Source organism: Anopheles arabiensis, chromosome 2 (genome assembly GCF_016920715.1).
Source record: "Anopheles arabiensis isolate DONGOLA chromosome 2, AaraD3, whole genome shotgun sequence".
In the NCBI taxonomy this organism is placed as follows: domain Eukaryota; kingdom Metazoa; phylum Arthropoda; class Insecta; order Diptera; family Culicidae; genus Anopheles; species Anopheles arabiensis.
In genome coordinates this window covers 97896465-97911036 of record NC_053517.1, presented here as the reverse complement: position 1 = coordinate 97911036, position 14572 = coordinate 97896465, and the positions used below count along the sequence as shown (strand labels likewise).

At 45.7% G+C, this 14572-nt stretch overlaps 1 protein-coding gene across 3 annotated transcripts; it reads right to left on the bottom strand.

The window, feature by feature from the left end:
- Positions 1-8082: 8082 nt before the first annotated feature.
- LOC120896134 (troponin C, isoallergen Bla g 6.0101-like) lies at positions 8083-12737 on the bottom strand. Of its 3 annotated transcripts, none has more exons than XM_040300032.1 (6): positions 12469-12737; positions 11147-11171; positions 10570-10836; positions 9700-9831; positions 9572-9592; positions 8083-9114 (listed from the first exon to the last, which is right to left on the bottom strand). In XM_040300032.1, the coding sequence occupies exons 1-6, from the start codon at positions 12472-12474 to the stop codon at positions 9098-9100; spliced, it is 468 nt and encodes a 155-aa protein (XP_040155966.1). In that variant the 5' UTR covers positions 12475-12737; the 3' UTR covers positions 8083-9097. The 3 variants fall into 3 exon arrangements, with proteins under 3 accessions (XP_040155966.1, XP_040155965.1, XP_040155964.1); XM_040300031.1 differs by lacking the exon at positions 12469-12737 and adding an exon at positions 11581-11798 and having other exon boundaries at positions 8083-8537; XM_040300030.1 differs by lacking the exon at positions 12469-12737 and adding an exon at positions 11581-11795.
- Between the last annotated feature and the right edge of the window lie 1835 nt (positions 12738-14572).

Genomic DNA, 14572 nt, shown 5'->3' with positions numbered 1-14572 from the left:
AACCCGGAACCTGGCCACACTGCGCCCGGGTGCAGCCGTGTGTTCGCTGGTTTTATGGCATCGCTTGACGATCTGTCAAATCCGCGCTCGATTGTGTCCGGGTCGTTTATTGGAATTGTGGGCCCAAAAGTTGTTAGAATTTAATTGCCACTTTTATGGGATTGTGCAGCGGTGGTGGACGGCATTCGGCTTTGGATTTGCTAGCGGTGCACTGCAAAAGCAATGATTTGCAGTTAACTCCGAAGGATCGTTTGGGACATGTTAAATTGCTATAGTTTTTTGGTCATTTTAACGCTTTTTTGTGGGTGGTTTTTTATTGCCTGAAATCGTGTCAAACTTATGGTGGATTTGTGTTTTACTCTCCGAGCTTGAATAATAATTGAGTAACATTGGTTCCGGTTTTGTTCATCAACCAAAAGCTATCAGATTAAGTCATTCGCTGTATGAGTGGCTCTGGAATTATTTGTTGAAATGTTCCAAATGTGTGCATGCAGACCTCTAATGAAGAATTGTCATTTATCGTTATGCAAAATTATTGTGCAACATTTATAAATTTAAACTCTTTCTATTTAAATTCAGCCAATCTAACACATTCAATGCCATAAAAGCCATCACCTTTATCGCTAGTATCATATCCATCACTGCGTTTTCTCCCACCCGAAACGCCACAAAAATCACCTGCTGACATCGATCGGCACTAACTGTCAGCGGTCGGTGTAGCTCGCAAATCATTTTCCGCTCGTTTTGCAGCAGCAGCAGCATTTATGCATTTTGCCATCGCAAATTATCTTATCGGGCCGGTTTTAATCAAAATCAGTGCAGACACGGTGCAGGCGAAACTGGACGCACAGATCACCCACATTTCCCTTCACCTGTCTCTCGTGCACGTCTCTCGGTCGTCAGACGGGGTAGACGTGGACTTCTGTGTGACAGACCAGACAGCAAGGCACACACGGGTGCACCAATTTTGCTCTCTCTCTCTCTCTCTCTCTCTCTCTTTCTCTCGCTCTGCCTTTTGTCCCAACGTTGCACTTTTCAACCTAGACGTACAGGTTGGTAGAGTAGTGCAAGTGCAACGAAAGAGTGGCTCACCTTCTCGCTTTCTGTAGCGCGCAATTACCGATGCGACAAATGTGCACAAAATTTCCAACAAACGGTCGAGTGAAAACTTCCGGCAGTGGCAGGTGGTCGCAGGTCGCACGAAGCGGACCATTCGGTGGTGGTATCCCCACTGACGACAGCTTGCCATCAGCGGCCATCGATCTTCGCGGTGGCTTTCGAGAGAGCCTTTCTTCTCCCTGGGTGCCATGCTTGATCGTTAGACGAAGCCCGCACAACCTGTCACAGCCGGGTGTCAGCGTTTACTTTGTACCAGCAGCAGCAAGGCTCACGAAAGGCGATTTTTATAATGAAATCAATTCAACAATGCTTTCTCTGTTTATTTGATTTTAAATTTTCATTCCACCAGCTTTATTGGCTCATAATTTTTCACCTTTCCAAGCTCTCGAGCTGCCTGCCAAGTGTTTGCTGCCTGCACGCGTTCGCATGCTCCGTAACCTGTCAGTATGGTTTAAGCTCGGTGTAAAGTTGTGATTGCTCGGGACGGGAGGGAGAGTTTTGTTTTGTCAGCTCCCTGCCTTCGGAGTGACTCCTCACCCCCATTTGCTCTGCTTCTCTGCATCGCCCTCGAATGGAAAATAATCAGCAATGGACAATTTCTCCCCATCGCCAGAGCAACAACGACGCACGAACGCACCCCTTCCCCTCGGCGAAGTTTTGCCCGCGGTTTGACGTTTTGATGGTCTTGTTTGTCTCGTTTGTCTGATGCTGCACTGCACATGACATTCACGTCCCTTGGTTTGGAAACCGTGCAAGGGAGGTGGGGAAGGGTATATCCGCACTGGCCGGAAACGAGTGCCGTTTGGAGTGGACAGGTCTTAACGCCTGTCTCATCCGAGCGGGAGGGAGGGGGGGTAGTGAGGGGAAGTTTTCCTTTCTCGCCTCCAGTTTTGCGAGCCCATTTCTCGTACGGAGGCGTCGCTCGAACGGAGATTTTGCGCTCGGCCCGCGTCAACCGAATGGAGGGAAAATTATAAGCTGCGCTTGGATAGAGCTGTTTGACCATGCAATGCACCACACCGCACGGCGCGAAGGAAAGCCGGACGCACGGTCAGCGTGGTGAAGAAATCGGGCAATCAGTGTGTGCGACTGTGCCCCGGACTCTGACGCCTGGAATTAGCGGGGTCGGGGTATTAAATTTCAAAATAAAAATGAGCCATTCGAGTTCAACATACTATAAAACGCGAAGACAAACGGTACTGCGGTCGGTGGTTGGGGTTGGCGCTGCTGCCCGGGCCTGGTTGACCGTTTCGTTTTTATTTTGCTTTCGCCTGCTATTTTTGATAGTAAAAACCAGTTAATGGCAAAACGCGAGGGTAATGTTTGGCTCGGCTTGTGGGCTTGGTTTGGCAGGGAAATGATGAAATGGTTCGACCTTCTAACCGTCGCATTTGAATGTTGTTACGCTGCGGTGTGTTGGTTGAAACGAGGTGTTAAGTTTAGCGGGTGATAAGTAACAACAAGAAAAAAACTGAAGCAATTGCTTAATAAATGCTTTCATTGTGCATTTATAAAGAGTGCTGAAAACAGGCGCCAATAAAAAAGAATTGCCCGTGGTGTTTATTATTTCATTTTTGCCGTTTGCCATTTTTGGCGGGAAAATGGGTCAATGGAGGTTTAATTACTCCGACGCAGCAGCAATTCCGGCATCATAGTTGTGACGTACTGTTGTTTACGAAACGGAAATGTCTTGCTGTTGAAATGAAGTGGAGAATGAATTGGATTTATTGCACCATTTTGAGTACCAAGAAATTGAAAAAAGCTCGTATTATTTAAAAAAAATCAACACAGCATGCAGCATCCAAGAATCACTCGTGTATAGCACATTAAATTTAAAAAAAAACTCCTATCAATGCTCCTCTCCATTAATTGCAGGTGAAAACTCTTCCTTTTTTTCTGAAGTGACCAACTCATTGTTGAAAATTCAATCATCACGTCGAATGCAAACGAAATTAATTTCACCGTCCGCGAGCGTTCGCGACACAATTAATTGCAAACGGGATCAACCAAGTCCACGGGTAAAACCCACCGGTGCTTTCGCTTTCAATGTTTTCGGTGTTTGAGCCGATATTGGACCTCCTGCCTCCCCCTTTTCCCTGTATCTTGTAAACGACTTCATTTTTCACTCAGACCCAAGCGCGAAAGGGCTGGCGTGGTCGTTGGACACTGTGCCAACGGTAGCAGCAGCAGCCACACTTAGGAAGCTGTCATTCAATCGCTTTCATTCATGCCGGTTGACGCACTCCGAGTTTTGCAACGCCCCGAGCCATATATACCTTACGCAATACGTGTGTGTGCACACGCGCGTGATCCTTCGCCGTGAGCGTTGGCAATAGCGTAGGCTCAGGGATCTGCTCATTTCTTCGACTTCAATCGTCCGGACTTTGACGAACAGGACAGGACTTTGATGAACTACGTCTAATCAGCGTGTGTCTGTATGACAAAGTTTTCGGGTCCGGCTATATCCCCGTTCGTTAAGTTTGGAAGCAAATGTGTATTCACCGGAGTGCTCATAGACGGGTTAATCTTACGCTTGGACAATTATGATTTATTGACGACGCCTGTCCACGCGATACACTTACGTGTGCGCGTATGTGTGTGTCTGTTTTACGTAGTTGGAAAGTGGAACCTAACAAAATAGCGCGCGCGGTAAGAGAAATACTACACCGAAAACGTGCGGACCACCGTCGAGTAGCGTCGAGAGAACCCGCCGTTTAATTGCCGTAACGCGCCGCGCGGGTTGTGAGTGAGCGGAGCTGGGAGGAAGGGGCGTTGAGATTGGGTCCGAAATTCATGGATCAGGCGCCTCCGGTCTGGGAGTAGGGAGTGCGGGTAGGTGCCGGACGGGGGCAACATTAGCCGAAAGTTGAATTCCGTGTTCATGCGGATCACTTCCGGGACCGGCGTTTTATTGGAGCCGGCGGTGGTGTATCTCTTCTGGGAGACGGACCAGAACTAGATGAAGGAGCGGGAAAGGGGATAAACTTGGGCAAGACTTAGAATGTATGGTTTAGCTCGGTAATGCTTTTTGATGGAGGGAGAGCTTATATTATTTTCACAATGATGTGTAAATGCCTGTTGGCAGTGGTGGAACTACTGGAAGCAAGCTTTTTAGAGTTTGACCCAAGAACGTTCCTCATAGGAGTTGGTTTTCAGGAGATAAATTGCTCGCTAAAAGGCGTGTACAGTAAGACAGACATTATTTTCTCTATTTTGCTAACATTGATGTATCAACATCAACTGAATATCAAAATCTAGCAACTGCTAAATCCATTTCTCTTTCGGCTGATCTGTGCAGGAAATTAACCAAAAAAATCAAATAATCTACCCCCAATATCCGACAGCCATGCGGAAATAGGATGCCTTTTTTATTGTTGCAAACCTTCAGTCTCTTATGTCTCCAGTTTAAGCCTTTATTTCCGTTTGAAAGCAATCCAAACTCATTTCTACTGCAGTGGCAGCCTTCACTTTCTACCCCAGTTCAGTGCTAGCCCAAAACGCCATCTTCCAGTTGTCAAAAACGGTATCATTGTTGTGCACAATTCATGCGTTACTTCTCCCAAGGTAACTATCACTGGGAGGGGAGAGGGGGGGTGGGGGTGATGGGGCTTTATGACAGTTTTGTGAGACAGACCGTTTGATACAATAAATCAGTCGTCAGCTCCCGTGTCAGTCGGTTTATCTTTATTTGAATCTTCCTCATTGGCAAACAATAAATGCAAGTTGCGCCAGTAGAATCGCATGTGTGTATGAAGCGGGCTGGAAATTGCGTTGGGTAAAATAAAATAATGGAAAAGCAAACACGCTCATACTGTTTGGCACTGGCAGCAAGGGTTGCAGATTTTCCCAGGCTCCGATTGTTTTGGGACCCACATATCATAAACGGGCAGAAAATTGCAAACACCATTGTGCACAGTGCATCTGCAAAATTGCCATTTAATGGATGCAGCTCTGTTTCTGCAACACACATTTGTGTGCAATCTGTTGCAGGCGTATTTGTTTGCGTTTTTTATGCTTTGCAAATATGTTGGAAAACTTAAATCAAACACTCTCTTTTTTAGTGAAATATTTTGTGTTAGGTTAGATAACTCCCAATCAAAGGCATTATAGTAAACTCATTCCAATGCATTCCACCGGCAAGTGATTCGCGTGGGTTGCAGACAGCTCTCCACTTGCCGGTACTGACTGCTGTAAAACGCGTATGCAAATGTAAAGCTGCACAAAATCTAGATCGCATACATAACCGACGGCCGAGCGTTTGAAAGCCCCCGTCCAGCCCCCGGTACGCACGTGCGCACCGGGAAAGCGGATATGTAGGGGCTCTCGACGAAACTCCTGGGAGAGAGTGAGCCGAGAGTGCCTGCTGAACCCTAAATGGTTCGTATTTATTTGATTAATTGGCTGCAGAATCCGAACCAGAGCAGGTATATGGTAATATGGAAATTCGATTCGCTGTGCATGCCATTGGCCAGTGCTCGGTCCTTGAACGATGCGACGGTGTCACGTACGCGGCACCGATGAGCGACGTTTCAGGCGTTGATGTATGTACGCGGGCTATGCGCGGGTTCGCTGATATGTCACGGTGACAGCATGGTGTGTATGTGTGTGTCCGTGTGGGTCACCCGAGACCGGTCGCCAAGACCTGGCGTGCAAAAAGCGCACCCCTGCAACCGGAACCCTGAACTCGTGCGGCCCAGAAATACGTGGCCAGACGCGCACGGACACCAGCGCGATGCCGCCACATTAATTACCCCGTTATGCCCCGTTTATTTGCTGTCAATTGCAAATTTTCAACAGCTCGAGCCGCCTCAAATCCTAATCCGAATCGACCGCATCGAATCGTCATCGATTTTTGATCGGTCGAGGCTGCACGCAAAATATTCGCTAATCAATTTCCCATCGAGGTGTAGAGCATGAGGGCGCTGGCGGAGCGAAAATTGCATTAACCGAGCTTCGTGGCAGTGCCTTATTGGCCAATGCTACCGTTGAATGCAACGTCCTGGGAGCAAGGTCCCAACGCCCAGCGCGAGAAGATGAATTCGAAACCCATTTCACGCATCATACAGTAGCGAGAGATGAGGCTAAAGAACCTCATATCGTTGCATGTAACGCTTTTGGTATGTGGTTGTAAAATAAGGGCACACAAGACAGTGGAGTTCAGCGTGGAAGGCGCATTTTTTCTATCTTTCTCGGTAGGGCACACGCCACCCTCCCTGTTTTTGCTGCTGTTGCTGTACGATGATGATGTTGCGAAAAAGGCAGTGCCAAAAGATATTCATGCCCCCGTGCGTTACGGCAGATCACTTGGTCTTGGTGGAGGCACGCATGGTGTGGAGGCTGTCAGCAGACAAGTTGCTCCAAATCATATGACATGCTGCATGAAGGGGCAGGTCCAAATGTTTGCACACGTGTGCATAGAAATGAAGGCCGCTTTTGCATAAAATCGTCTTGAGTGTATGTTTCGAGGGAAATGAAAAATAAGTTGAACATGACAGGTGTACGCTTATTAGTAGCGTTTGCATAACTGTGGATGAGACAGTTCACACCTTTAAAATGCAGGAATTGCAAGATAACGAGTTCGTGCTGTTGGCAATGGGCAGAGGTTTGAGTGTTAAAAAAAACGAATAGAACAAGGCTGTCTGTTGTATTTTGTTTATTTTTAACAACAAAAATCATTTGAATAATGATATAAAAGAAATAAACACTCATGACTTCATACATTGGTATCTTGTGTTTCTTCATTTGTAAAGTTACACTCGAGAGATGCAGTTCCTAGTAGGCAACACCGGAGCTTGAATATCTGAGTAATCTTGAATTCACCATATTCTGATGACTAACATTTAAAATTAGTAAATTTTCTCATATATTTTCACGACTTGTCGTCGCAATTCCTTGGGATTTCGTTTGAAGCTTTTTCAAAAATGTTTTCCATCAAAAACGATAAAAATGTACTGTTTAAATACTTTTCTCTTGAAAATTAGTTTATTTTCTGCTAGAACTGTCCAAATTCGGAAAACGGCGTTTCTCCATATTCGTCTATGTAATGAACCCTGTAACTCAAGAGACAGCGTTGAATGTTGATAATCACTAACACAAGTATAATATGTGTCAGATATGATATTTGAAGAACATTTTACCAACTTACGATATTTTCCTTCGAGAATTGTCAACGATCTTGCTAGACAATCATTGAAATACTGATTATTCTTCTTCAGAGATCTGCTTTTTGGAAGGTCGACATTTCTTTTTGTTGGCGCTATCTCATGTATTATAAATGTGGTTCGTTTGTCAAACTCCAACAGTGATGCTTAGCGTTTCAACCCAAATATGCACTCATTTATTAGTACTTGAGTTGCAAAATAGACTGTGCAAGAACCCAATTCTTAGCTATGTGCCTTGATTTCTATTGATGATCACGCCATCTACTGACAAAACAAAAAAGCAAAGTAAAGTTGCAAGCAAAATCGTCCACTTAAAAGATGATATCTTTAGTTTTATAAATATCTTCATTTACCAAACTACTTCACCGGTACCGGTACTCCGTTAGCTGCTGTCACTCGGGTGTCTCTGTTCACTCAAAACGCTCCCTGCACGAAACCTGCCAACAAAGACACCAACCCTTAAACGCTAACGATCTTATCCCGTGCTCAAACAAATCAGCCCTTAAATCAACTTACCTACCAAAGTGTGTGTGTGTGTAGGGTAGTTTGAGTGCTTTTGGGATGGAAGAATAAATTACCGAAACAGAAAGCGTTACATTACTAAAAGCACACACACACACCCCACACACATACTGGAGCTTACCCTTAAACGCTGTTCTTTGGAAGAATGTCTTACGCGAGTTCGGCGAGTAAAACTCGAGTTGCCCTCGCGTATCGTGTTCCCTGCCACCACACACTGCACACTCCAACCTTTCGAATGTATTCCGTGGAAGCGGACGGGAAAAAAAGAAACTGCACTCCATTAATCCAACTACGGCTGAATATATTTAGGTTCCGCAAGGTTCTGGCTCCTCTCCCGGTAGCTCCTAAACAGTTTCCGTGCTCGATTTACCGGCTGGATGGGTGTTCCGTTTTTGTCGGTGTGGAAAAGAAGGAGTCTTCCCGCTATCATATCGGTCTGTCTGTCTCTGTGCACCATAGTGGTATACAAATATGTGTGTATGTGAATGCGCCCTTGCGCTGAATGCCACATTCGGGTGATGGGGTAAGGCTGTTTTTTTTTGGTTCTTTTCTTGTCTTGTTTCTTACGAAAAGGAAATTACGAATGATAACCCACCGGCGGCTTTAGCTGCCATTCTGCTATCTGAGGCTTTTGTTTTTTTTTTCTCTCCACCATATGCGCCTGTCCTCTTGTCCCCATACGTTCACTCCACACTGCCTTTCATTTCAACGTGAAGACAAACAGGTTGTGTTATCCTAAAACGCATGAAATATTTATTTTCAGTTCAGTTGACAAGACCTTGCACTACGCAAAACGCGTGGTAAAGCGTGGTAAAGGCGTGGTGAAGCTGTGTAAGATATGATTTTGCGAGAATGAACATGAAACATTAGTGGCTAAGCCTTCGCCTATCCTGCTGCCGGTGGATGATTCACAGAAATGCGGCAAGCGGAAAAACGAAACCACTCCAAAGTCTATTTCTCTCTCTCTCTCTGTCTCCTCTTGTGTGTCTTTGGTATACTAATTATCTAGTCTCTATGCTTGGCTTTGTCTCGGTAAGCATCTTAGTAAGCGTGCGCTTGGTTTCTACACTACAGACACACAAACGCATCGGTCGTCCTCCCGGGCCCGACTGTTGTACTTGGTGGATGGATTGTTCTGCAAAAGTGCGCTTGTGTGTCAGCTGCACAGCATCGGTTTGCCTCGTCTACTCCAAATGCTGCACGTATGGGAGGAGGTGCTGGTTGCTGTGCGTCATCAGAGCGCCGGTGTTTCGTTTGCCACGCCAAGATATGCCCCATATGCCAGCGCAGATGTTTTACGCGTAGTAGTCGGCTAAAAAGCGCAGGAAAAAGCAAGCAGGTCACGGGGGCGCAAGGGAACAAAAGCAAAATTAGTGCATATTTTCTATGTAAAGCGAAACAGACAGACAGTCAAACAGACACGCAGGGGATGTGCATAGCTGTGTGAGGGGTGTAGCGAGTGGTGGTGGAAAGGACGATGCATTTGCTAGAGGCAATTGGGAAAAGAAAAACATCGTGTGTAGGGCACACACACACACACAAAAGGACGAAGTTAATTATGCCAGCCCGCAAGAAGTGGTGCACTTCTCGGAAGCGGCAAAAGTTGAGCGCAAGTGGCACAAGAAAAGCAAGCATTTGTGGCAATGACTTTGCTCACTTCTTCCCTTGTGAGTGTGTGTGTGTGTGTTAGAAGACTTGCGTAATTAGTAACATTGCTGCACCGTGCACCAGTGCACCGAGGATGATGTTACTTGTTGTATCCCGCTTACCTGTCATGACTTCCATAAACTCTGTTGGTGGTTTGAAGAGTTGGTTCATCCAGAAAGGCGGGCAGAAAAATTATAATTACTTTAGAAAAGGATTCCACAATTACATATGGAAAGCATGATGCCCTTACCCTCAAAGTCTACCGTGCCCGATCCGTCGGCATCAATCTCGTCAACAATGTCGTCCAGCTCCTCCTCCGGCACGGCACCGTCCAGCTCGCGCAGGATCGCTTTGAACTCTTCCACCGGGAGGTATCCCTTCGCTTTAAGTGTTTCAGTTTAGTTGAAAATGAAATTTAGTTCCCTTTTTTCTATTTTGATACTAGCACAACTGTGTTGTTGCAAATTAAATTTAATTTCCCCATTCAACAAAACACGACGCTCTGATACAGAGTGGCAAAACGTGCAAAATCAATTCGGATTTAAATCACATCCAATTTATCATCCCCATTTTTTACCCCCGACCTTTATCTGACGCAAACATGACAGAACACACACTCTGATCAGTGTCCTGTAAATTGCATTTTGTGTGTTTTTTTGCTTTTTTTGTTGTTCCTGCTGCAAATTCGTTTCACTTTCAAAAGGTGCAAAAAGTGCGGTTGAAACGAACCAGAAAGGTTGCATCGCAGATGGATGCGAGTGCATTTTTCTTGTCACTCGGAGGGTTGTTTTTTTTCTTCTGCTACCCCATCGTACCACTGGGCCTTCGGGTGCTAGCGACAAGCGAGAATAGCACAAACCGAATCTATTGGCCTTTTTGCCGATATGCTAAAAATAAGCTGACATAGATTGCGACGAAGAGTCGGCGCGCGAGTCGGATCGTCGGATTGGATTTAAATTAGTTTCGCTCCTATACTGCAACAAACAACAGCAGGGTTGAAGGATTTTTTTTCAAAATAAGCAGTAAAAAAACGAGGCACTCCTAACCACTGATAGCCGCTATCTTTGAAACACAAAATATAGCTTTGTATCCACCATTTTTTCAGCACCATTACACTTACCATCCTTGTCGTACATCATGAACACCTCGCGCAGCTCCTTTCGCAGCGCCTCGTAGTCCTCCTCCGGCTCGACGTAGTTCGAGGCGAGCGCCACAAACTCCTCAAACTCCAGCTGGCCCGATTCGTCCTCGTCGTACTCCTCGATCACCTCGTCCAGCTCCTCCTCCGACAGCTTGTGGCCGAGCAGCTCGAGAATCGTGCCGACGACGTCGGTCGGGATGCTGCCCGTCTTCTCCTTATCGAACGCATTGAACGCATCACGCAGCACTGAGAAGCGACAAAGTGTGATGGCACAAACAAGAAACAGTAAATAGAGATCCAAAAATATCATACGGGCCGCTATCAGCTCCGATTATTTTCCCCCTACCCACAGAAACGGTGCACTGAAACTGGTGAAAAGCTTCGCATGAAAAATTCAATCCCATTCAAGCGGGAGACTTTCCAATTGAGGGTTGAATTTTTTTGTTGGATTTAATTTTGATTTTTTTTTTTTTGCTCGTAATCACCATTTTCACGTGCGAATTTTCCAACCGTAACGCCTCTCTCTCGCTCCTCCTCCTCCGCAGCAAAAACTCACCTTTCAACTGATCTTTGCTCAGTTCCTGCGGTGCGGCGGCAGCACGAGTGAGAGTGTATCATATCGAATTAGAGCCAAAGCGAGGGGCAGGTTTGGTCCAACACCAGGCCCGCACAGCCGTGTATCGTCAACGTGGGTGTAGGTGGGAGGTGTGAAAATTAGGCGCCCCCAAACAATCACCATTAAGTAATTAATCGTCCAAAAGGAGCAGGAGCGGCCAAAAGAAAAAAAATGGCAAAGAGAAAGAAAATAAGAGCGTAAGAAAAGCGTGCGGATGAAAATAAGCAATTGAATCTGCACTGTTTGAACGGGGGGATGGGAGGGGGAGATTTTTTTTTGGCGAATCGATCACAAAATTGCACTCCGGAAGGTGTCTGGGAAACGGAGCCAGAGTAAATCACCGAGTATAAGCGCGCTGCAACCAAACCCGTTACCTTTCCTGCGCCCGAGCTCGTACTTTCGCCCGCTTCCGACGCTGTGTCCGACATTGTATGGGCGGTTTTCGGCGGGGTGGTGGGGAAGACAGTGACGACTGGAAGAGAAACGTTAATTGTTTTGCAACACAACGGCAGCACACCCGCGGCAGTCGAGCACGTGGAAGCGAATGAAACGCAAATCAATCGAATGCGAATTAAATGCGTAGAGCACGTCTAATGCTGTCTAGCACCGAGCGCCACAAAATCGAATCGGTAAGAAATTCCCGGCCAACTTCCTTCCCGGTGCTCGTCTTTACCGGTGCATCTCAACCGGGTGGAGATCATCGTGCGGGAGACGAAAGCAAAGCAAAAAAAAACAGAGACCGACAGCCTACGATCGATTACCAATCGAGTGCAGTCGTTGCGTGTGAACGCTTTCACTTTCACCGTGCCGTTGTTCAGCTGTTTTTCACGACGACCGGACGACGTGAGCGGTGTTGCAATCGGCTAGAACCCGATGAAAAATCATTCATCGACACCCGATGGTCGCGGGTCGGTGGCATTGGGGTGAGCCCTTCGAGGGTTCGCAAGGAGGAAGGCACTTGTTCGCAAGGTCGAACGCTCACGCACAATCAACGACGATCCGACGCAATCGAACGCGCCCAGCGGTGAAAGTGAATGTGTGTATATGTGTGTGTGGTGGTACAGTGGACAAACAACAAAATAACACACTATCACGATCACAATTACGGCCAGGAAAAAAACAGACAAACAGCATTAACTGCACCGGATCACACGCTTCGGGTCGAGTTTTCCTTCAATCACGCATTCGATTCGCTGTAATTGATTGGTAGGGAACGACACAGCAGAAGAAAAAACACACACACACTTCAAACTTGAACTTACTTCCATTTAGCACCCGTTTCCCCCCAGGCTGATTTCCAAATGGCCACTGCTAGTGCACTGTGCTGTGGTTGTTCGAGCGAGGGGAGTCGGCTAGCTCGCACCTGGCGATCTGCACTGAATCTGCGGCAGCTCGTCAAATCAACACCCCCGGATCCGGGACACGCGCGCGCTTGCGAGCGGCGCAAAGAACATAGCCGACGAATGCCGCCACCGGGCAGTGCGCACCAAATCTATCAACCCCGAAAACCGGGTGGACTTCTGCTGCCAGGAGCTTGGATTTTTCACGTGCACGCGGCCTGGCGCACAAATGGCAATCTGCCGCCACCGTGTGGAGTGTGGAGCATCGTGTGCTTGCTTCATTTGTGCCTGCTTATTGGGAACCCGCATGTAGGTTGCCAAGTTTTTTTTATGTGGATAGGAGCGGAAGAAGGGTGCTAACATTGTGCCACGGTTCATTGGCTTCGGTGGTCAGAATGCGGGCAGAAAGAAAATTGTAGTGAGATTTTTCATGTTGAGCGATCAATGAATTATGTTTTTGGGTTGTTTTAGCTGTGTTTCTCCGTTTCCTTCATATTGTTTCACGGCTTAAGCATGCGTTAGAGCCCCAATGAAATTGATCGTGAAATGTTGGGGGTTTCTGCTATATTTCAATAAATATTTATTACAATGTGGCTTATTGTAGAACAAAAGAAAGGATATTAAATTCCCCAACTTGCAGACTATAACATTTTTTTGAAATAATAAATTAAATGCATTTCTTTGTGATTCTCCGCATTGTTCACGGTGAAAAAACAATTGTCAGCGGGTAATTGCAAGGAAACTTATTTAATTCATTATTTCAACGTGTTTTACGATCTAAATAGTTGATTAATTGAATATTCTTTCTTTTGGTGTACGATGTGCCACATTCTGATAAATATTTAATGCAATATTGCAAAATAACAAAAATTTCACATTCACTTTCATGCAAGGTCTAAAGCGACCTTTAGATGAGCACATTTTTCAACATTTTGTTTGGGCTTCGTATTCGTTTTTGCCTTTTTGACATATTCATGGAAATTTTTTGTTTTGATTGATATTTTACTTACTGTTTTATTACTTTCAGTATTTGCTTTTGTGTTTTATTTCTATTTCAATTATTTTGTTTAGTTTGTGATATGTTCTCATTCATTTATTGTGTTACATGTTGGTTTTCTTCATGTTTGTATCTTTTTTGATGAAGCTGTATCTTTTTTTAGTTTTAAGGCTTTACTTCTACTTCAGTTTACAATTAAATACTCTTTTGTTCATGGAGATATAATAATTTAATTGTTTTTAATAATAATTTCTTTTTATGTTTTTAATTCATATTTGTTGATTTGTTCTTCTACACATAAAGTAATATCAATTTTTACTTTCTTTTACGGATTTATTATGCTTTATTATATGATCACGAATCTTTTGAATGTTTTAAGCTTGTTTAACATTGTTATTCGAACTTTCTATTTCCATTCCTGTTTTGTCCACCAACCGGCACAAAACCATCCTACAGTATGTCGCAAACGACTACTGCTACACTCACGACCGCGCACCAGCTAGCTATCCACCACCCCTCCCCCCCCCCCCCCCCCCACATACGGCAAACGGTCCCGTGTGCGCGTCCTCTTGCAGCATTAATCATTGAAATTAAATATAATAAATAGAATCTTCGCATTCCTTTCCCGGTCACCGGTCGGGTTGACATCGATGTCGGACAAATTTACCCAGCTGTGGAGCAGAAAGGGCCGCGGACGGGCGTAGCGCAGCGAGCAGCTGTGGCAAAGATAGGTCGATGATTTTGGCCCTCGTGATCATTACGTCCGTAAAGCTGCCTATCTTATTTGCCCCATCGGCGACCACCTGACCCGACGGCCAGGATAGGAAAAGCCGTGGCGTAATGGTCGACAGGTTTTGCCGCGCAGAAAATGTGTGTCGCAAATCATATTTGCACCGATGGGCGAGGCTTGCGATAGGGATTTGACCCTGGAAATCGAACGGAAATAAATAGGGTGCGCGTTTACACTGGCACAGAAGCAAAAAAAGGGGAATTGCTTGAAAGGAGAATCTTTAGGGAGAATTAAAATTG